The sequence below is a fragment of the Charadrius vociferus genome, unplaced genomic scaffold (genome assembly GCF_000708025.1).
Source record: "Charadrius vociferus isolate BGI_N301 unplaced genomic scaffold, ASM70802v2 scaffold259, whole genome shotgun sequence".
Lineage (NCBI taxonomy): Eukaryota > Metazoa > Chordata > Aves > Charadriiformes > Charadriidae > Charadrius > Charadrius vociferus.
In genome coordinates, this window is record NW_009661368.1 from 5,642,278 (window position 1) to 5,665,770 (window position 23,493).

At 50.5% G+C, this 23,493-nt stretch overlaps 1 protein-coding gene across 1 annotated transcript; it reads left to right on the forward strand.

The window, feature by feature from the left end:
• The first annotated feature begins 370 nt into the window (after positions 1-370).
• On the forward strand, positions 371-11,222 carry OPRL1 (opiate receptor-like 1). The gene is made up of 3 exons (XM_009893430.1): positions 371-579; positions 10,073-10,428; positions 10,699-11,222. Exons 1-3 carry the CDS (start codon positions 422-424, stop codon positions 11,220-11,222), a joined length of 1,038 nt encoding a protein of 345 aa, XP_009891732.1. The 5' UTR covers positions 371-421.
• Positions 11,223-23,493: the final 12,271 nt, after the last annotated feature.

Consider the following 23,493-nt stretch of genomic DNA (forward strand, 5'->3'; position numbering starts at 1 on the left):
GGAGGTTTTGGGGGTACAAACCCGTATGTTTGGGACTTACCGAGCCGGCAGGTAGGAGCATGCAGCGCTCGGGAGGGATGGCGTTGTGCAGCCTGCGCGTCCCCTGCGCCGGCGGTGTGGAGAAATGCGTGCGCTCAGGATGCACCAAGCTCTCAGGGCTGCATCCCATTAAAACAAGCTCTTCGGGAGGTTGGGGGGGGGGCTGTTCTTTTCCCAGCAATAAATCATCCTTTTCCCCCAGCGTTTCTCTCACGCACATGCTTTGCTACGGTCCCGCACTACCCGTTTGATCAGCGGATCATAAAACTGTCTCCTCTGATGCCCCAGGTCCTTGGCACAGGCTGGTGCTTCAGGATGGACCCGCTTCCCTGCCCATATTTTGGAAGACCCTGACCTGAGAAAGCTGCTGAACGACTCCTCCATGCTGAACCTGAGCTTTCTCCCCAGTAACTGGTTCAACAACGGCACGGGGGACAGCTTCCTGCCGCTGAGCATCAAGATCACCATTGTGGTTGTCTACTCCATTGTGTGCATTGTGGGGCTGGTGGGCAACTGCTCCGTCATGTATGTGATTGTCAGGTAGGACACGCAGGCAGCGCACTGGGGAGGCTCTGGGGAGGGCTGTGAGTGGGGCAGACCTTCCCCCCCTCCAAAAAAAAAAAAACCCAAATCCCTGCAGCAGGTGAAGCAGGCAGGCGCTTCCCTGGTAATTGCGATGTGTTTTAGAGGTAAAGATGCGGCATCCGCTTTATTGTTTTGGTTTTATTTGTTTTTCTCCCTTCCTAGGCTGTGATGAAGGTTCCCACCAGCTTTCAGCTGCCCTCTGGTGCCTCCTAAAGTTTAACCCAGAGAATGGAACAGAGCAATCAGATCTGCTCAAAAAATGGGACTTTTTTTTTTTTTTTTTTTTTTGCAAACAGCCAGGCGGGGAGCTGGATGTCCCTGGGGAGGGCAATGCCCTGGGAGCATCCCGCTGCCCGGGTGTGCTGCATCTTTCATGGGATATCTCCCCCGCCATGTGCCGTGTCCGGCATCCCAGCTGCGGCTGCTGCTCCGTCTGGGAGCTGGCTCTTCACAGAGCTGGATCTGGTTGCAAGGGGAAGAGCCTGCTGGGAGGCTCAGCCTTACTTTTACAGGGGGAGCGGGGGGGTGGAAATCACGAATGTAGCTTTTCCAACTCTTTGGAAACTGTAGACATCAATAAGATGTGACGGGATGCTGCAGACATGAGGGCAACTTCTCTGGCTCCTCACGCTGAAGTTGGGAGAGCGGTGGGGGGGGGGATCTTTGCAGGGGGACAGGGCACAGAGCCTTTGCTGCCCCAGCAGCACTCTCCAACCTCCCTGCACCTTTTCGGCATTGTAAAGTGTCCCTGTCTGGTTCTGCTGTGGTTCAAACCACTCCGTTTCCTGGAATCGGAAACCCTGTTCCCCCCTGTAAGTGCGAAATAAGTTCGTGCCACCATTAGGGCTGCGATTCAAATGGCAGTGACCCCCTTCTCATCTCTTTACCCTGTATGTTACGAGTGAGCTTCCATTTTCTACGCATCTCAGAGCAGAATCCTGGTGCAGGTGGATGCTGCCAGCACAGAAAAGATAGCATCAATTTATTTTCTCCTCCAACAGAGGACAAAAATATTTAGCAGGTATTCAGACATTGATGAGATTAAGTCTTGCTCCTGCCAGGAGTCCTGAAGCTTCCAAAGCATCTTTCCCTTGAATGCACACAATTCGGTTAGGGGAGATGCTGCAAAATGAAGTCTTTGGTATCACAGGCTGGTAAACGGTGGCTAAATCTCTGCTACGAGGGCGAAGCGACGTGACTGTTCATCAGGCTGCCCCCCCGTGCTCTTCCTGCGAGGAGTTTATGGCAGGGAGAAGGGATCACGTTAGCCCCAGGGAGTCTGGAGACGGAGAGAGGAGGTTTGCAGTGCAGCAGTGCCACGTTTGGAGAGCTCGTGTTTCTGTTCGGTGTAGTCGCAACCGCTCGAGTTGGCACGGTGTTTGTGGACGTGGGTGAGCGTGAGGAGCAGTGAGGCTCTGGGAGTCCTTGTCCCACAGCGATGCAGCTCCCTGGGAACGCCAGCCAGCGTGCGTGCAGGGGGGGGGAGTCCGTGTCCCACACGTGAACCTCAGACGTGTGTCAGAAGGAGAAACCTTGGCAGAAATCTTCTCCCCGTCTGCAAAGGTCCTGGGGGATGTGCCTGGCAGGACCCTGGCAGCCCCTGACCGGGGTATCACCAAGAATGAATGTCCCAAACCGGCATCCTGGTTGGGGCGGCCGTGCGCCATGGCTGCATGGGGCCACGCTTTCAAACTGGTGGCTTCTGTTCTGCTCCTTTTTGGCTTTTGTACCTTCCACTTGGATAAATGGGATCCAAGAAAAGAAGGTGGGATTTAGCACTGGAATTTCCCCTGGAACTTAGCTCTTTTGTGGGTCCTCTGGTTTTACTGGTTCTGAACAATTGAAAACCAAAGAGGTGTCACCCCCATCTCCCCCAGGCCTTGTCCACTTCTGTTTCCCCTTTATCCAGGAAATCCCTATATACACAAAAGAGCTAATAGAAGTTTTAATTAGTTGGGTACTCCTTTTTGCGGATTCACCTCTGTTTTTCCCCAAAGACTTCTATGTGAGCCTGGAGGGGCCACTTGAATAATGCGTGCTGGGGAAGCTATAACTGAGCTAGAACGCGTGTAGAAGCAGCTCCTGTTTCTCTCCATCAGTGTCTCCTGGGAACTCGGCGTTGGCTGAGGCTAATGCTGAGTTACACCCGGGGAATGACCCTTCTTTGGTGAGTAACTGCAACTTCTGGTTCTTTCTGCCCGGAATTTTTCTCTCCTTGCCCTGTCTGTGAAGGTCAGGAGCAGGTTTGGTGATAAACTGGACTCGGTACGTCAAACTCTTGACCCCGGTCATGTATGCCGATTCATGCAGAGCCACCAAATTAGTGGCCATGCAAGGGGCATGTTGGTGACTTCTCAAGTACGGGTTTTCTCCTCAAACTGGACCATTGGTGCTTCTGGGCTTCGTGCCTTAAATGGCATCGTTTTTCAGTAGGTTGAATGTTGGTTGTTGGTGAGTCAACATGGGGCTTTGGAACTCTTAATGATAGATCTCTCCCATTAATGGAAAAAAAAAAAACTGGCAAACCCTCTGTGCTGCACGCCTGCCACCTGTAGATATGGTGCACCCTACAAAAGCTGGTGTTTGGGTTTTTTTTTCTTTCCATGCTTATATTTCACCAGGGGTAACCAGACTTCAGCATGCCACGCAACCTATAAGAAAATCAGTGTATTATCTTCCAGAAAAAGAATGCTACAGTGACGTAGACAGTAATTGTTTCCTGTTTAAGAGGGAGTTGGGAAATACAAAGACTCTAATATCAGCACTCGAGGAAATTGGAGGCATCAGGAAGGCTTGTTTTTTGTTTCTCTTGAATGAGTTTTTTGCAGCACTGAGGGAAAAGTTTAAAATCTCCTGGTATTTCACACAGAAATACAAATTTCAAAGCCTCCTCTGGGGTTTTCCCCCCTCTGTTGTAGAACCCAGCCTACATCTCTATTATATTTGGAGTCATTTAACATTTGGAATGATTAATTTATAGAGACAGTCATCGTGTGATTGTCAATCCCCTTCTAATGCTGAGCGGCGCTAATTGGATAAGACGGAGAAGGGCTCTCATCAGGAACACGATTTCCTGGACAGTAAAGGGCCTATTGTGGAAACCTGCCGTGTCTGCGGCTTTGTGCTGCTCGCTCATTGTGGAGTTCCTCGCCGGTGGAGACAAAGCCTCCCCTCCCTCCTTCTCCTTCTGCTGTGTTTGCTCTCTTCTACATATGTTTCCTCTACTGCTTTTTTAATGAATGCGAAACAAGGAGTTGAAGAGCAGGAGGCAGAGAGGGTTTTTTTGGGGGGGAGCAGGGGAAACCAGGCTGAATCCACTGAATGCTGCAAGGCTGGCTGCCCCAGAGCTTTGGTTTTAGGAAGAAAAGCGAAGGGGGAGAAGGATGTATTGGTCCTGCAAAAGCCCTGAGGGTGGATGACCCGTGGGGCTGGAGGTGATGTTGACTCAAGTGTTGCTGATGGGGTTTGAAAGACACCTCCACGCCTCCACTGCTGTGCCGGGGGGGGGTACCAGGGACATGTGGCTTCTTGCCAGTGAAGTCCTCTGTTGTCCCTCGCTCCATCGTGCTGCTGCGATGCTCAGCGGTGACCATCCGGAGGATTCCCATCCTCAGTATTGGCTCTGCTCGCCCGGATCAGGCCCCCGTGGGAATGATGCTTCGTCTCCAGGGCGCTTCTCTTTGCCACGGCAATAGGGAGATGCTCAGCTCTCCCTATTGAAGACCACTGTTTCAGAGCATTTTAAGCAGCTGATTAGGGCTGTCGGGGCCCTGCACTTCCACTTGCTGCTTCCAGGTGAAGCTTTAGGAGGAGGGAGGTGATGGGGAGGTGCCTGCACTGGGCGACTGCCCGGGGATGGCTATGTCAGCCATTATTCTGCTCAAAAACTGCATCAGTCCCTGAGAAGAGGGGTGAGGGCAGCTGGCTGTAATGAGACAGGGAAAATAAAGTTAATTATGACATTGCAGAGATGCTGATTTCTTAATAGAAAGCTTTCTAAGGGAAGAGCCTTGACCAGCTGTGTGTCTCGGAACTGAAATCCAGTGAGTGTTTAATGCGGTGGGGACCCAGCAGACACTGGTGAGGCCATCTGAGACCTCAGCTCTCTCCAGATTAGCCTTTTTTAGTTTTTCCTGGAGAAAAAAAAAAAAAAGACAAGACAATTGTTGTGCTTTGTAGAGAAGGGAAACCCATGCCAAGGGCTCTGTGCTGTGTGGAGTGATCGGTGCTGGGGAAGGATGGCAAAGTGAGCAGGAGGGGGACCTGCTGCAAAGGGCAGGTCTGCAGCTCCCCAATTTCCAGGCCCCCCCAAGCTCAGGTGTGCTGGGCTCAGCCACGTAGCAGCCTTGTGTGGCCCCTGCTAACGGAATCACAGCATCCCAGACTGGTGAGGGCTGGAAGGGCCCTCTGGAGCTCCCCCATCCCACCCCCCGCCAGAGCAGGGGCACCTCCAGCAGTGGCACAGGACGGCGTCCAGGCGGGTTTGGGATGGCTCCAGAGGGGGAGACTCCCCCACCTCTCTGGGCAGCCTGTGCCACTGCTCTGCCACCCTCACAGCAGAGAAGGCCCTCCTCAGGTGGAGATGGAGCTTCCTATGCTCACGTTTGTGCCCGTTCCCTCTTGTAATGCAGCTTCTGCGACTCCAATGTGTGCTGGAGGGCTGTTGGTTTCCCCTGGCTTCGGTGGGATAAGTGGACTGGAATTACCCATGTGCAGCAGTAATTCTGTGACGTTTAATGTGGGAATTGGTTCCCGGTGCTTTTCAGGGACCAGGCAATTCCCAGCAGCATTTAGGACATGAGCAGATCCAGCATGTGGACAGGGATGAGAGCATCTTGCTGCAGGACGGATGCTGGTGAACGCCCTCCTTAGACTGAAGCACCGTTCTTGGTGGCCGTGCACCAGTTTTGGGTTGGGTGAGCATCCCTGCGAGCCCCTGGGCGAGTTGCAGAGGCTTTTGCAGCAGCAGCCACCCAGCCTCTTCCCTTGGCATGCCAGTGATTGGGGTCGTGCGATCTCCCCGTCTGTGCCGGTCCCCAGAGAGCACCTTGAGGAGAGAGGGCACCAGTGTCACCTAGACACGGCAGCGAGACTCAAAGGGCAAGAAAATCATCTGTCCCAAAGCCTTACTGCTTCCCCTGGCTGGTGGCGGACTCCTTAACCCCTGCTAGTCGGTCACCATCCTGCCAGGTAATTAATAATCTTTTCTGTGCAGGCGTTGCTGGCGGCTCTTGCTGTAGCATCTGGCTTCGTAGTTCAAAGTGATTTAAATTTGTCCTTCTTAAATTCTGTGTGTGGGTTTGTTGTGTTTTTTTTTTGTTTTGGTTTCTTTTTTTTCTGTTTGTTTTTTTTTTTTTTTTTTTTTGTGGCCAGTTGAACCATTAAGAATAAACTGCCTTGAATTGGGTAATCTGAGGATGAGGGGGCTCTGAAAAGGCGATCAGAGCGGCAGGGACACGGAGAGCACGGCGTGGGTGGGTGACTGGGGAGGGCACGAATCACGATGGTACGTGCCAGATCAAATATCGGCTTCATACAACCTGTGGGCTAAGAGCAGGTTGGGAGCAGAGACGTCAGTGAACCGGTGCTGATTTCCACCATCAGAAGGTGGGGGGCAGCTCGGCAAAAAATCCTCCCTGAGCCTTTTCTGCTCTGTTTTATTGCCCTGTGCGTGTCCGGGGAGGGCGGCAAAGGCTGTCACTGGTGCCAGGGTGTGGGGTGGGAAGGGAGGGAGCTGCTCAAGGTGAACGGTGCTGTCTGCATCCCGATTAGCTGGAGCTATGAATACCAAAATCAAGAGGCAGAGAGCTCCTGGTGGTAATGTTCGTGGTTCCCCGGGGGCGGAAGGCTTTGCTCTGATCCCTGGTGTCTGCAGCCCCGTTTTGGGTTGTAGGTTTGCTGCAGCCAAGCTGGTCCTTAGCCCTGGGACCTCTGGAGCCGCTGGCTGCCCTGGGTGGAAAGGAGGGAGTGATGCTAAACCGACAGGTTTTGCAGCTCACCCTGAGGCTGAACCAGGGACAGAACTCGTCCTTGTGGAAAAATGGGACCTCAAAGCCCAGTGTGTGGAAGAGCTGTTTCTGACCCATCTCCTCCTCTCCCAGGTGGTGGGTTCCCCTCGCTGAAGCACAGCTTTGTCCCAGGGAACGCTGCTTGAGATCCACTTAGCAAAAAGGAGGAGGAAGCTGAGTGCTGAGCTGATATCCAGATGTTTTTCCTCTCAGGGCTTCAGCAGCCAGGAGAACAGGAGAGCAGAGCAAAGCGATTACTTTTGTGGCAAAGGTGGAGCTGGATGGAGAGCTGAGAACTGCCAGAGCCGCCCTGTGGGAGATGCTCCATTAGGAAATTACCTCTGTGACCAAGTGCAAGAAAGTGGCTCAGCGGGGAGCTAATGTCTTCTGTGGAGGCCACAGGCTTATCTGCATCAGAGCTGTGCCGTGGGGGGGAACCTTAGGTGCCTCCTAAAGCCCGAGAGTTTAATTTGTCTTTTTTTTTTTTTTTGGTGCAGATTAAGAAAGAGAACACTCTCAGTTCCCGGGGGAAAAGAAAAAGGGGTTAATCTGCAGAGAAGCGATTAATTGATTTTTTTTTTTTTTGTTTGTTTGTACTGAAGGGACTGGAAATGTTTGGGGACATTGGTTGGTTGGGATAATGGCTGTTGGCTCTCAGCGTGCAGAGAAAGCGGAGCTAGAAGTAATTAATTAGGTGTAAATTAATTTCCCCACCTTTCAGGAGCACAAAATCGGCCTTCAAATCCACTTGAAGGTGGGTTGAAGGAGGTGAGCGGTGGACCAGCTGCCCCCAGCATGTCCCCGTGTTGGAAGGAGCGAGGGAAGTTGGCTCTGCCGTCACCTCGGAGGGAGTGAGGAACGGGGCGGCAGAGAGGGAGCTGCGCATGGGGGGAGAGGGGATTTTGCATGGCCAGGCTGAGCGATTGCACAGGGACTCTGAATTCTTGCCGAGAGGTGTCTTGGAGGAGAGGGACCAGCGAGGTCCCCTGGGGTGGAGCGGGGCAAGAGGGAGCTGAAGGTTTGCAAGCTCGGGGTTAGCTGATGTCCCCTAAAGTTCTCACTGCACTGGGGACAGGGGTGTGTGTAGAGGCAACGTTGTCCCCTGGGGATGCTGGATGGGTGGTAGAGGTGGGTGGATTGCTCTTTGTTTCTCCCCTGGTAAGAAAAAATTAAAAAAAGCCAATTTTTTTCTGTTTCCAAGTGTTGAAGTTGGCCATCGTGGTTCAGAACTGCAGTTGTTATTCCCTTGAGTTATAACATCATGAAAAGCAGTTGGGGTTAGAGGTGTGGTGATGAATTGTCTCCAAGTCCAGTCCTCCTGGAAGGATGGACTGGAATAAGCTTGACCTTTGGGAAGCTTGGGTGAGCCCAGCCAGGTCTGTGGCACAGAGAAGAAGACCACATCTCCCAGGAGACTTTTGCTAACACAGTCTTAGGTGACTGAGTGATTTCCTGAAGCCTAAGCTGACAATACTGAAGTTTGTGTGGGCTGATAAAGAACAGTGGTTTTAATTTTTAATTTTAATTATTGCCCACCCACTCCTGCCCCCTGTGCCCTTTGCTGAGCTGGAGGGGAAAGTGTCTGAATCCATTCACAGACCCATCTCATGCTCCCTGTGGGCATTGCCTCATCTATGCTAACTGCAAGAATTCAAACAAAAACCCGAAACTTGCCCACTCTGAGCTGCTGCTGCTCTGGGGTTCACAGCACCAGAGTCTGTCTGTTTTGGTGTAATTCTGCTTAGGAAGTCCCAAAGCTTTAAAGCCCTGGCAGCTGCCTGGTTGTGTTGGATTTGCAGAATGTTTTGTTTGTTCATCCCTTCACAATAGGAAAGACAGTGGTATTTTTCCTCTGTTGCTTTTGTTTGTATATCTGATCTGGGCTGGCTTTCTAAGAACCCACTGTCTTGCTCAGCTGCTGTGATTTCTGGATCAGGAGGAGCCTGACTCCAGCTTACGTGGGGACATCAAGTGCTTCCAGCAGTGTTCACCTGCTCCAAAAGCTTCCCTTGGCTTTCAAGGTCAAACGTAGGATCGTTTGGTCTTGCTTTCTGAAGTCACTTTCAAACATCTGGCTTCTAATACAAGCACAGCTTAGAGCTCTAAGAGAGATTAAAAAAAAAAAATAGACTTTATATTCTGGATTGTGGATCCCCTGGCTGTCTTTCTTGCAAACTTGGCTATGTCACCATGTGTCTCACCAGAGTTCAGTGTGGCAGTGCTAATGTTCCTCCAACCATTTAACTAATCTATCAAGAGCTGAAGCTCAGGACATTGCGGGGGTGATGGTGGGGGGGTGGGTGGTACAGTGCTGAGGAGTGCAGTTGTGGGTTTGCTGTTCTGAATTAATTTGACAAAAAGAGCTTTTTAGGTCAAATCAGACTCCATAATATTCCAACACATATCAAACTGCAAATAGTGCTGTAGTTCATGGGTTTCAGTGTTACCCTCAAATGAACTCACCCTCCATTAATAACACACATCATTGTCTGCCATTTCTGGCAATGTTTCTACAAAGGCTGTTAGTATAGTAAATGACAGATGAACCGTAGTTTTAAAATTATACCTATTTGAGCTCTTATTTTGCCCATGAGAGGAACATGCTGGAGCTGAAATGTTAGATTCAGTCACGGAGTCACTGTTGAGTTTCCATTTCTGCAGACTCTGCGTGTATCCCTGGGTAGGTGATCACATTTTTCTTTGCATCATTTCCCATGTGTAAAAAGGAGATGATTACCATTAGAGCAAGGTGAATCTTCTTTAGGGGCGGTCAGTTCATGTGATAAAAGTAATATAGAAATGACAAAAGCCCTTTGAAGTAGAGTTGACTCATGACTTTATCCGCAAACTACCCCTTTGTTTAGAAAGATCCATTGTGTTATTTTGATTTCTGATACAAACCTCATTCCTCACCAGTTTTTTTGGCTGGCAATCTTGCCCATTCTGATTTGATAGCTCACGTTAGCCATAGCCTTTGGCTATGAGCCCATACAAAATGGCTAATCAACTTACCTCTGGAACATATGATGCCTTTCAAATCAGCTTACTGGGTAAAGCTCTCACCAATATTTATAATAACGAGGCCATATGTGATGAAATCCTAGATTAGCTTCACTGAAGTAATTTTTCAAATACCCACAGTCTGAGTTGACGGCCTCAGGCTTTCAGGGCCTTTGCTTGCAGTCTAAGGGAATGAGCTGCTCCGGCCCATGAGGCTGGTTGTGAGGGCACCATTTGTATTGCCGTAGGAGCTGGGGTGAGCTGTGTGTTGATAAGGACGTGGGAGGTAGAAAGGAAAAGGTGGTGTTCAATCTCTTGTTACATAAGAAAAATGCAGCGTCCCCTTCCTAAAGTGGCAGAATGCCCTCTTCAGTAGGCTTCAATGTCTTGGCCATCGTGGTCAGGTGGAGCTCTAACCATTGCTCATTCCTACATTTCAGATTCACCAAGATGAAGACAGCAACCAACATTTACATCTTTAACCTCGCACTGGCTGACACCTTGTGTCTGATGACCTTACCCTTCCAGGGTACAGACACGTTCCTGGGCTTCTGGCCCTTTGGCAACGTCCTCTGCAAGATTGCCATCTCTATAGACTACTACAACATGTTCACAAGCACCTTCACCCTGACGATGATGAGCGTGGACCGCTACATTGCTATCTGCCACCCTATCAAAGCACTGGACATCCGCACTCCCCACAAGGCCAAAGTGGTGAATGTCTGCATCTGGGCGCTGGCTTCTGTCTTTGGCATCCCAGCGATGGTGATGGGATCTGCAGAGAATGAAAACAACGGTCAGTGAAAATACATCCAACGGGTGGGAGGTGTTGGTGGCCAGGAGAGCCCATGGGCTTGGGGAGCCATTGGAGAGGGGTACCAGTCTCAGCAGTGTGGTGAGCTCTCTGCTGTAAAACCGTCTTAAGTCTTTGCTTTCTGCCCTTACATCTGCATCACTGCTACTGCTTTTCCAGTATTAAACATGCCTAAACTGAGCATGCAGATGCTTTTCTTCTTGATATGGGTTTGCTGATATTCCTTTCCTTTTTGTTTTTTTTCACTTGCAGAAATTGATTGTCTAATTAAGCTCCCTTCACCTGTGGATTACTGGGATCCGGTATTTGGCATCTGTGTCTTTCTCTTCTCCTTTATGATCCCCGTGTTGATCATCACCATTTGCTACAGTCTCATGATCAGACGACTCAAGAATGTCCGTGTCCTCTCAGGCTCCAAGGAGAAGGACCGAAACCTGAGGCGCATCACCCGAATGGTCCTGGTGGTGGTGGCAGTCTTCATCATTTGCTGGACTCCCATCCAGATTTTTGTGCTGGTCCAGTGCTTGGGTGCCAAGGCAGAAAGCGAGCTTGAGCTGGCCATCTCCTGCTTCTGCACCGCACTGGGCTACGCCAACAGCAGCCTCAACCCCGTGCTCTACGCCTTCTTAGATGAGAACTTCAAGGCGTGCTTCAAGAAGTTCTGCTTCCCCACCGCCTTCAGGACCGAGCTCCAGATGTCCAACAGGATGTGCAGCATCGCCAAGGATGTGGCCTATGCCTGCAAGAACTCGGAGGGGACTAACAATCCGGCCTGACTAGGCATGGAAATTCCCATGGTGGCTGTCGCCCAGCAGAGTCCAACCACCCCCACGTCAGAGTTGACTCAGATAACGGCTCTTTAGCAGGACCTCAAAACTGAGAGGTGAATAAACCGAGGAAACAATTTTGGGGGTTGGGAAAACCGGATACTGCGAGAGCGCGCGGAAAAAGTGAGCCCATTTGATGCATTTTTAATTCCAGTGCACCCTGCACTAAGGAACCTGTTTGAAATCAGCCCTTTGATTCCCGCGAAACCCTGGCGGTTTGCAACATTATTGAGAATTTGGGAATTAAGGGTTTAAAACAGGCATTACTCCTGGGACTTGCACTTTTGCTGCTGGGAGACAGACAAAATGCAAACTATTCCATTTCTTTTTTCCCCCTCCCTGAGTTGTTTAAGGCACTGACAACTCCTGTGGCTCACCAGGCGCTCATGTGCAGGTTTTATTCCTGCGGCATTGCTCTCAAATTAGACTTTGCTGAAGCCAAAGCGGGCAGCAGCCGTCAGACAAAAACCCAAGATCATCTCCAGGATGAGTCATCGGGAAGGGAAGGATGCGGGGAGGGAGAGGAGAGGGAACTGGTGGGAAGGGGAAACTCAAACTGCCCCTGCAGCTGAGAGCCCGGGGAGGACGATATCAGCTCCTGTGGACGGGGTTTGCAGGAAAACCCTCCACCTCGAGAGGGGAGCAGAGGGGTGAGAGGGACTGTCAAAACTGATGAATGTAGCTCAGAAGAGGAGGCGGAAAGGACGGATGACATGAACACAAATCCTTGTTTACATGCTGCTATTGCTGTTTTTTTTTTTTAAACAAAAAACAAAACAACCAACAACTATTTCTATTGTAATAGCGGACAGAATGTGTCTGTATATATACATCTCTATAGTGCTATAACGTAGGATTTCATCTTGCCAAGCATGCCTTGGGGTTCTTCCTCAGTGAGAGGAGGAAGGAATGAAGTGGCCTATGTATACATGTGTTTATGTATAGGGGAAAGCCATTTCGGAGAAGTCAGAACAGCAGTCCCTCTGGAAAACATGGACATTTCTGGCAGGAGGGGCAGCCTAAAACAGTCCCACCTGCTCCCCATGAGATAAGCGGTGCACAAACCATATAAAAGATGGTGGTGGGTTTTTCTTGGGGTTCTTTTTTCTTTTTCTTTTCTTTTTTTTTTTTTTCTTTTAATGAAATGAGATCCGCGATGCTGAGAGCACTTGGGAAATACTGCTGAGGTACCACCCCTCCTGCCAGCCATACATTGATTTTCCTCTCCCGGTGGGGCAGAGCTTTGTAAGATGAAATGCACTGTCATTTTGTTTGATAATGAAAGCATTCCCGAAGAGTTTAACCACTGAGTGCCCTCCGTGCGGGCAGGGACAGCAGATTTGTGTTCTCCCTGTCACACAAAACCCTGGGGAAATTTGGGCAGCGGTGCTGATGGGGAAGCAAAGTGAGCACCTCCATATGGAGATGGGAGGTCAGCTCCAACGAGAGAACCGGCAGCGTTGTCTGGACTGTACAGATTTCATGTGAATATATTTCTTGTGCTCTGGTCTATGAGATTCTGTATTTTTAATGTATTGATTTGCCAACATTTTAATGCTGTCATGTTCTTTATATATGCTGTATAAAAGAATCCAATGTTATATTTCTATGTAGAATGTTTCCCTTATGGTTGGGCTTAAAATATAGATGCAATTCCTGTGTCCCATGTATAGGACCCAGATCCCTTGTAAACTGCTCAAGCTGGGAGGATTTTCATGCTGATTAGCATTTGATTGGGAAACTGGAGGGATAGCAGAGCAAACTTTGCAATTAGCGCTTCCTCTGACTAACGCAGGGGGAGGAGGAAATCTGGGCACTTCAAGCACTTTGCAATGGATGTTTATCCCCGAGCGCTCACCAGGAAATCTCATACAACCCCCGAGCATGCGAAGAAGAAACCCCCGAGAACCGTGCTGCTGGCAGGCTGCATCCATGCCCTTGAAAAAAGGAGTTTGGTGGGCTGTTGTGTTTGTGGATGCGATGGTCAGTGAGTAACCTTGAGTCTTCTCAGCCCATCAGCTGCCGTACGGTCTGACGGGGCGCTGGGTACGGCTTAGATGAAGGTGGGAACCGACCGCCGGGCTTTTCCTGCAGTGCCATTAGGGAGCAGGAAAGCATTCGTTAGTGGCTGGCTAAGGAACAGCCACCCTCCCTTTGGAGTTCTTGGTTGGGTTTTTGAGTAGATTTATGTCCTCTGAAAAATACACTGGTGTCTGGCATTTTTTTAATGAGGATTTTGTTATAATGACTATGCTGCAACGATCTTACATAATCAAGTACTCAATAAATGTGCGTTTACTAAGCTTTTGGGTAATTCTGTGGCCCTTGCAATGAATGTGTTTGAGCATTCTGTTCAATGCTCAGTGGAGTTTGTTATAAGAAGAGCAACAAAAACCTGAAAGCAAAAGCTTTATTGTACTGTGCCTATGGAGTTAACGGCTTGCGATCGGCTGTCTGGCTGAAGCGCAGGCTCTTTACTTCTCTTCTGAAATGGTCGTGTTGGTATGATTTTACAATTACTGCAGTGTAAATGACAATTTCCTAGGTGGCTACTTGTGTGCTTTAATAAAGGAAAATAAAAACTCCTGTGCTTTGAATGATGTGGAGTCTGAAAGGCTTAGCTGCGTGGATCAGGGGGGTTGTTCCAACCCCGCCGCTGCCGGGATCTTTGCGCGTAGGCTTGTTTTTCCAGCCAAAACCACCGCTGAGCCCAGGCAATAACACCAGAGCACCCCATCCCTTTTTATTCAGGTCGGTGGGTGACTTCTCTTATGCGGGCAACTTTGTCTGCAGGCAACCTGGAACCAGAAGATGTAGAAATGCTAGAAAATGGGGGGTCGGGGATGAGCGGGCGCTGCGTGCCCCCTGCCAGCCTCCCCAGCTGCTCCGGCTCTCCTGACATGCAGTTCTCGTGCGTGGGCAGGGCAGGGATGCCGGCAGCTGCCTGCTCTTAGAGGTGAAGTCAGATGTAAGGCTCAAATGAGCTCTTCCCGCTTGCTCCCCGCACACTTCCCAGGGCTTCCGAGCTCAGGCATGACCATGGAGAACAATGAATTACTGAGCTGCTCCGAAAATAAAGCCAGAGCAATATTCTGTAGCCGGGAAAGATGGATTAGCCAGGGAGATCTGCAATAAGGCAAGCGCCTTCTCTCTGCACAGAGATCAATATTCCTACCCGGGCAGGTAAATAGAAGGAGAGGGGTTTTTTATTAGCAGTGGCAATTTTCTTTTTTCTTTTTTTTTTTAAAAAAAAAAAAAGAAAGAAAATTGGTGGGAAAAAAATTCAAATCTTGATTTCTTTTCTAGTTCAGTTAATTATAAGTACCCAGGGGTGAGTTCTTATAGCAAAACCATAAAACAAAGTGCTTTATTCAGTATTATGGGATTTATTAACGTAATAAGTGTCTTCCCTGCTGCTGCTGGCTGGAGTCAACTGCTGGAAAGGCCGAGGAATGGGTGAGCCAGGGGCTGAGCTCTCCCTAGGGAGCTCTTTGGCTCATGGCAATGGCACATCTGGGCAAAGCTCTGGCTTTTGAAGGGTGCTCTGCTCTGCCGGCACCGCATCTCCCTGCACCGCATCTCCTTGCCTCTCCCCCTGCCCAGGCTGTTGAGCCGACAACTTTCCCCCAACACGAATCACAATTTCTAAAAGCAGAAATAAGGTGCTGGATTTGCACCCTCCATCAAGTTTGGATGGTTTTATGCTATGGGAAGAACTTACCCAGGGAGGTGCTGAGTTATCCTGTACCGAGCCACAGGGCAGACTGAGGTTAGTTGGTTTGGGTGAGCGTTCAGTTGAAACCATCCTCCTCATGCCCGCTGCCCGTAGGAGCCACAAAGCCTCTCACCCTCTCCCAACGCCTCTGTCCCCCACGGAGCCTGGTCCCCATGGCTGAAGACCATTTCAGCAGGTGGAAGGAACAAGAAACCCTGACTGCAGAAAGAGAGAAGCAGCATTTGCCCCACATGGTCCCCATTGCCCTGCAGCTGGGGACTTGCCCTGATGAAGACACTACCTGATGCTGAGCAGTTGCCATATCTGTTTTTCCAAGGCGTTTTTGTGAGGAGCTAGGTTGTAAATATGTCTCCCCCCCCCGAGGAAGATTTGTTAACTCCTTAAAGGGCTGTGACTGGGTTCCAATCTTTCTCTGGGTCCTTTGGGATATGAATGCTGGGTAGGACAATGTGTGCCTGGGGAGGGATGCCTCCCACCCTGCAACGCTTTATAGGGAAGGTGGGTGCTCTCCATAGTTACAGTCTCTTTGTTTAAATGAAAAGGATCTCCAGAGGCAGCTGGTGCTGGTGCAGCCTTCGCTACCTACTCAGAAGAGGGACTCTTTGGCAGCAAAACGGGCTCTGCCAGAAAAACTCCAGTTTTCTTTCCCACTCATTTCCCTGTGCTTCCCTCCAGCTATTTTTGTGGCTATTTATGCATAAACAAATTTCTCTTTCCTTCCACAAGGAGAACCTCCTTCGGACAGATCCTGAGCTGTGGCCCTGATTGTGCATTCAGGGCTTCACCTCGTGTTTCCATGTGACTCTCTGTGACGGCAGAGCTTCGTCGCTGTGACTTTGCAGAATCATCCGGTAATTCACATCCCTGATCTTCACCTGCCAAGCCCTGCCCAGGGTTGTCTGAAGGACTAGTTCTGACTTCTCCTGTGCTAAGGAGAACCATGAAGCTGAAATGGGAAGGACAGAGGGTTGCAGGAAGGAAAAGTGTCATGGCTTCGTGGTGAAAAAGGCTTGTGAGGCGGTGAGGCTGGGAGAAAGGGGAGAAAACGGAAGGTAGACTCGAGGTCCATAACCCAAGAGTCACGGTGCTGCATGAGGAACAGAGATGGACTATAAGAAAGTAGAGCATATGCTGTGTGACGCCAATGGGTGTTTGGGATAGGGGTTTTTTGGGTGTGGGAATGTGATGTTACAGGACCTGTAGCCCCTCCTTGCCCTGGCTGAGCTGATGCACCTCTACTACGAGTGGCCCACAGCGGCTGCACGCACTTGCCCTCCTGCCCATTTAGATTGGGGCCACATGCTGCCTTTGCCCAAAGCATGTGATAACAGATGTGTTAAGGCCATCACTCATTTTGAAAGAAGGAATTTTAGGACTTTTTCAAGCAAAGGGACTGCCATTGGGGTGGGTGCACTTTAGGTCAAAGAGCTGCACGGCTCATGAACTCCCTTTGTTCCTTTTTTCAGTACCCTGAAGCCTGGATAAATTGCATGGCAGAACGAAATAATCAATAAATAGAGCAACGTGGTTATGTATCTTGGCAACGATGATGCTAATCAACCATGTAAACTGACTTTGCGCTCTCGCTTTCTCTCTCTCTCTCCCTTAACGCAGTGACATCCCAGCTGTCTGCAGTGGAGGAGTGATGCTGACTCTCTGCAGCGCTGGGGACACAGACGGTCCCTTCCCCACCTGCCGCCTCTCCTACTACACACCAGGTTTCTGCTTCGGCAACCCAAAAACTCACTAAACGCTCCCTGGGGTAGAAAGTGCCTAGTAAGATCCAGCTGGGATCACCTTCTCCCCCACACCCGGAGAACATCTCCCGTGTTTGGATTCTTAGGAATTCGGTCCTCCCATGGTTAAGCTGCTGGAAGGGCCTCCAGGAGCAAACCCCATTGCTCCATGCTGGCATCTTCCTGATGAATGAGCAGGTTGGATCATTTGTGGGTCCACATAGCGTGGTGTTACACAGAAGCCTCTCGCTCCTGCTTTACTCTCGAATCCTTGTGCCTTTTGCTGTGTGTAGGCTTTGGGTGGGAGATCCCACCCGCAGAGCTCATGCTGGGAGGTCTCGCAACCCATGCAACCAGCCCACTCTTGCAGCAAAAGGTGTTTTTCCTCTGGTGGATGTTATTGCTGCGAGGGGATGTAGCTCCCGTCCGGATGGAGTCCTGCTGCCTGCCTGCAGTGGTCAGGGAGAACATCCGCCGCTTCCCTCTCCTGCGGGCCCGCAGCCAGGCAGGATGGGCTGGAGCCAAAAGCTGAGCAGCACCAGCTCTGCCAAACGGCAGATTTTCAGCGTAGTGAAGTGAAGGATGAACCCGCAAGAAACCAAGCAGGAAACTTGATTTCTTCCAAGGAAACCACTGATGGAATTGACATCTTCCCACAGTCTGGTGTTTGGTTGCATCAGATCACCTTCCTCCTGGCCACGGAGAGGAGACTGGGCAAAGTTTGAACTGGCTCTGGCCCTTCCATAAACATTGATTTCTCTGTGTGTTTTCAGTCTGCCATGTGCGGTGAGTGCTCCAAAAAGCTCGTGCCGTGCTGATTCATTCAGGGATGGGGAATAAAAACACAAGCTATGTAGTCAATATGAAATCAAGATTAATGGCTTTTCAGCTTGATCTCCTCTGTGTGAAATGAATCCTGTGCTGTGATTTGGCTATCTAATGTTTGTTCAGTGTTAGGCATTAATAGCAACTTCTCCGTGTGCACAGGCCATTTGTTCACATATTTTGGACTTTCCCTCGTCTCAGCCTTGCGCTGCTCTTGCTTTGCTTAACCACAGAGAAAATTCCTGGGGATAATCACTTACCTCCAGGGATTAAGTGTAAATGAGCAGAAAATGAGAAAAAGAACTTGAGGGTGGGTATGGAAAGCCAACCAGGGCTGCTCTCCCCGCAGTTTGCTTTGGCATCTGCACGGGGGTTTGGCTTGAATGTGCTCTGCTGGAACACTCCCTCTCGTCTTCTGATGAGTGTGTGTGAGCGATGCCCTTCTGCCTCGGGGCTATCTGCCAGGACCCTGTATGAGCCACGGGCTCCGACCTGCCCCATCCACTGTGAAGTGGTGCTATCAGCCTCATCTCCCCGGCTTATGACCATCTTGGAAGGAGGGAGCTCGGCTGAGAGTGGCCCACGGCACGGAGGAGCCCGCTGTCTCCATCGCACGGCTAAGAGAAATGTAATTACATCCACAGCGTTTCCATCAATACCAGGCTGCAGCAGGCTGAGTCTCAGGGGAGGTTTTTCATTGCGTTGAAATCTGACTTTATTAATTACCAGCCTCTGATCTCATTTGAGGGCTAAGTTTATGAAACTGAATCCTTATTTCTCTGCTTTCCTTATTCAGCTGCCTTATTGAGTTTTGTACAGTGGATGGTTTGCACCTGACAATCTCCCAGGGTGTCCATGCAGGGGAAGTGGTGGAGCAAGGGGAGATGACGGAGATGTACAGAAGTCCCGGTGAAAGACAGAGAAAGAAATTACATGTCAGAAAAACCGTAAATGGGGACGGTTGCCCACTGTTGAAGGTCTTACTCCCAAACTATAATTTATTTTCCCCTCGCCGGGAATTCCCTCTTCCCACGCGGGATGCTGGTGGCAGCTCCCAGAGCCCCCAGCCCTGCCCAGCGAGGGGGCTCGGTGATGGGCTGCTTTAGCAGAGCCACCATCAGCCTTCAGGGCAGCCCAGGCTGCTCACCTCCTCCCGGGAAAAGCTTTCCAGCCTCTCTCTGTTCATCCAGACTTGGCTCCAGGCGCTTACGGGAGTGCCTGTTTTTTATCAAGGCATCAAATATTATTTTTTTTTTAAAAGGGAGAATAGCCACTAAACAGCCCTTGAAGCTTCGGGCTAGTGTCTAATTCCACTCAAAGAGCTTTGTTAGATAATTGTAATACTTTTCCGAGAGAAAATAGAGCAATTGAGGCTTGTAATTAAAAGCTATTCAGACAGCTTTGATCTTTTCCTCTGCATCTTCCCTTACCAAAACCAACTGCCAACAAGAAACTCTTGGCAATATTTACTGTCACTATTCTTGGGGTTTGCCTTTAAATTAACTCCTCTCCCTCCCTTCCAGCAAAAGGGAGGTGGGGGAAGAGAAATGTGCCAATGTGGCATGTGGCTTTTCAAGAGGGGTTTCTTTAGAAAGCTTTTTGGGGTTTTTTTTTGGAGAGTGCCTGGTGTCCTGTCGCTTCATGGTGACGGCAAGTGTGGAGCTCCCCTGGAGGCCTCAGAGCTGTCCTGGATCAAGGGTTTATCACCCTAAAACCAGCTCTGGGCACAGCCGGGGATGCAGTGGTGGTGTAGATGGGGTAAGACCCAACATGGTCTGGCCTGGGCATGGGACAAAGAGCTGCCAGCGCTGTGTTCCCATAGCCCACAAAGGGTCCTCAGATGACCTCCTGACTCACCGTGAAAGGGACCCCAGCCTGGGGAGTCCCTTCTCTTCAGCAGCAGGTGGCAATGTCAACCCTTGAGGTGCTAACACCATCTGAAGGCACCAAACCAGGCTCGTTTCTCCCAGAATTAGCAGTAAAGCCGGAGTGTCAGTGTTTCCTTGGCTTTGCAGTGGTATCATCAGTGGCACATTAGCACCAAACGTCCCTAATCGAGATGACACCAAGTGGCTCCCAGCATCCTATAGGTGACAAGGAGACTGCTACATGTAAGTCAGGCTGTACAGGAAAGGGACAAATTCTCTCTCTTGGATTGCTTTTAACAGTATCCTCTAGAGATGCTTCTGCTTCACATCTTCCATATTCCAAGTTTTTGCTCATCCATTTTTAATCTCTCTTTTCATTTTTTTCCCATCTAAAGATGCTTCTGAGAGCTAGGCCTTCATCCCTCAGTGGGGTGTTATTTCTTTTCTCACCCAAAATCGTGACCAGCAGTAGGAGACAGCACGAGACTACGTAAGTACCAGGGGATTACGGCTTTGCGGGGGAACAAGCTGCAGCACAGCTTGGATGAGGACAATTGATTGAAACAGCCATTATTACCTGCTGCAGCACGAAGATTTAAAAAGCAATAGTAATTTCCGATCCCCACCTCTTATCTCAGATGCCTGCATGTAAAGCCTGCAGTGGGAATATGAGCCCTGTATGAACCCTAATTCCTGTTTCTGGGGTGGAAAACAGCTTCTTCGCCCTCTCCCAGGGATGATGAAGCAGAGTCCTCCAGGGCTATCTGTCCTTCTGGGTGCAGCCGGAGGACAGGAGGAGTCCACTGTCTTCTTCCGAGCTGCTGCAGAGGGCAGGAGCACGTGGAAAGCCTTCAGCTCTGCTGTAACCAGGGAGCTGTGAGGTTACCCGGCACCTTTGCACTCATTAAAACATCCCGGACTGTCCCGGAAGGAAATTTCTCCGATTTTGGGGCTGAGCTGGTTTCCCCGCTCGATGCATGGCCGGCTGGGAAGGGGGTTAGGATGGGAGGGAACCGTGTGGGTCACTGATTCAGCCTCCCGCAACCCTGCAGACTCTGGGAGAGATGCTTGGTTTGGAACAGTGATAGGGAATTTATTCAGTGAATTGTTAATTGAACTCTTCCAACTTTTAATTTGTGGCTAATGTGGGCTGGTGTGACCCGCAGCAAGCCAGCCCTACAAGCCTGCTGAAATTCAAATGAACGAGCAGTCGTGCAGGTTTTCCCTGGGGTGAACTTGTGCAAGGAGTGGGCAAGTGTCTCCTGGAAGGTGGTTTCTGCTCTCCCAGGAGCAGCCGGAGCAGCCTGCCCTCGGGTGCCCCGCTCAGAGGCTCTGCCCGGCCATGGACAGCCCATCTTCACAGCCTTCCCCACAGAAGCGTGGAACCAGCTTGCGTGTGAGGCTGAGCAGGGCTGTGGGAGAGCCGGTGATGCTGAGCCGAAAGCAAAGAGTGCCACTTAGTGCCGCCGGGCTGAAAGACAGGACCCCGCTGGATGCTCCACCAGCCGCACACTGGCCAGCCCGGTGCACCAGTGGGAGCCGGAGCCCCTCCAAAGCACTGGAGGAGACCTTGGCCAAAGCAAACCCTTTCTCCCCTTGTAGCCCCGCAGCCCACTGGAGCAAAGAGGAGCCGACACTCCCATCTAAAGCATTTTACAGGGAGAAAAGCCCAGATGCAGGCAGGATGCTGTGGTACGAGGAAAGGCTGAGAGCTGGAACTGTTCACCCTCGAGGGGAGAGGGCTCGGGGGGATCTGAGCGATGTCTGTAAGTGCCTGATGGAGGGTGCAGAGAGGAGGGGGACAGACTCTTCTCTGTGGTGTCCAGTGGCAGAACAAGAGGCTTAAATTGAAATGTGGGAAATTCCATTTAAACATAGGAAAAAAACTTTTACTGTGAGAGTGGTCAAGTACTGGAACAGATTGTCTGAAGAAGTTGTGGCATCTCCATCCTTGGAGACATTCAAAGTCCCGCTGTAGGTGACACTGCTTGAGCAGGGGGGTTGGACTGGGGGTTCTCCAGAGGTGCCTCCAACCTCAGCCACTCGGTGATTCTGTGACAATTGTGACAAAGGGGAAAAGCCCCTGCAAATGACACCGTCAGGTCTGGAAGTGGGCGACTTACACTCGAAAGGTATTTTCCACCTAATGAATTTCCACCTAATGAAATATATTGCCTTTCCTACAGACCTGATGCCAATGAACAGCGCTGTTGCAGCTAGCTAGACAATTTGTGCGTGAGGTGGCATCATTTGAGCCAGTTTTCTGCTCTCGGAGAGGTTTTTCCACCTCGGGAGCCCGTTGCCAGCAGGTGGCAACCGTGCTAAAGCAGTGCCTGCGCAGGCTGGCTCTGCTCCCTGGCCTTGCCTGGGCTCCTCCAAGGGGTCATGCAACACCTCTGCACTCCCTCATCTGCTGTTGGAACCTGCCTCCTTCCCTGTGAAGGTCGCTCAGGACCACAGCACCCAGCTTTCCTTCCAGAATTGGTCACCTGTATGGTTCCCAGTCCCCCGTCTCCCAGGTCTTCCTCCTCTTCTCCAAATTCTTTGAGTCATTTGATACCTCTTGAGAGCCATCAGCACCTTCTAAGTGGAGCTGATCTCTTCTCTGGGTGCCTCCCTGTTCCACTTCTTGCGCCTGGGGCTTGCTGTGATCACACCACCCACCCTCACGTGCCAATGCACAGACATGCTGTCAGGACCTGGTTTTGGAAAATTCCTGGTATTTTCTGATAGTTGCAAGGCACAGCTAAGGACAAATGGAGACAAACCATGAAACTGGGCTCTGGGAACCTTGTGGGCACTAAGTCTGGGGGTTTAAGATTGTGGGAATAAGGACCCGCTGCCGTGGTCTGTTCCTCATGAGTCTGGCTGAGACCACAGATTCAGTTCTTGAGCTTTACAGCAAGTTAATGCTACAGTTGGTATAAAAAATGAAGTTCCTGGCAAAGTTTCAGCTGGAAGAATGTGTTCTCCTTCATCTTTCTTCCAAAGTTAACACCTTTAACACTGAGAAGGCAACACAAGTGATCTTGTACTCACAAATCACTCTTAGTTTTCTAAAAGGGAAACATGAGATTGCCATCACGATCCATTGAAGATTGTTCATTTTGGCGCCAGAGCCCTGACAGCACTGATAGGACTGAATTGTCCTGAGTGGACCTTACCTGGGACCTCCGCCCACACCCTCACCCACTGCTCCAGGAGCCCATTTAAGAGGAGCCCTGCAGTCTCCTTTCCTATTTTTTGGAGGGATACCTGTTTCCAGCCCTGCCTCCTGGATGGACCTTGGACTCCTGTTGCAGCCCTGTCTCCAGCTCCCTTTTCTGGATAGACCTTGGACAACTGCTGTAAGTGGATGGTTTCCTGGATGGGCTCTGGTATGTGCAATATAGCTGGTCTCTAGACCCGTTTTCTTTGGGTTTACCTGTCCTGTACTTTCCTGGTGGGGTTTGGACAAGTAAGAGTCTTGCTTGGTGCTTGTGGATCTGGGGAAAGCCAGAGAGGAAAACTTCAACTGAGAAAGCCTCCCTTAAGCCAGTAATATATATACCCTACAGAGATTAAAGGGTGTGAGAATAAGCTTCTCACAGACCTTCCACTTACTGCATCCCTACAAGACAGCTTCCTGCTGTGCTCAGCTGGGCATCTCCCTCCAGGATGAGGGCTGGGAGCAGTATGGTTTTTGCAGAGGTGATGAGGGGAGGCAGTCTCTGGCATGGCTTTGGCCAAAAAAGTCCACTCCCATTTAACGAGGTGCTTTGGTGGCTAATATAGAGCCAAAATAAGGGGGCTGTGGCACAAGCAGTATCCTGGCTGTGGTAGATCACCGCTAAGGACTGAAGGTGGCAAGGAGCCCTGCTCACCTCCACGCGTTGATGGTGGAGGTGAGGCTTTTCCATGACTGTGGAAGCTGGAAGGTGTGGTGTGCTCACCCCACCGTCTATCAGTGAGGGAGGGGTTGCCTTGCTAGGAGGGGGAGGATGGAGTTGCAACATATTTGTGGGAGTTCTTGAAGCTTCCAGTACTGTATTTCTGATTTCCAGACTCTTCCTCTC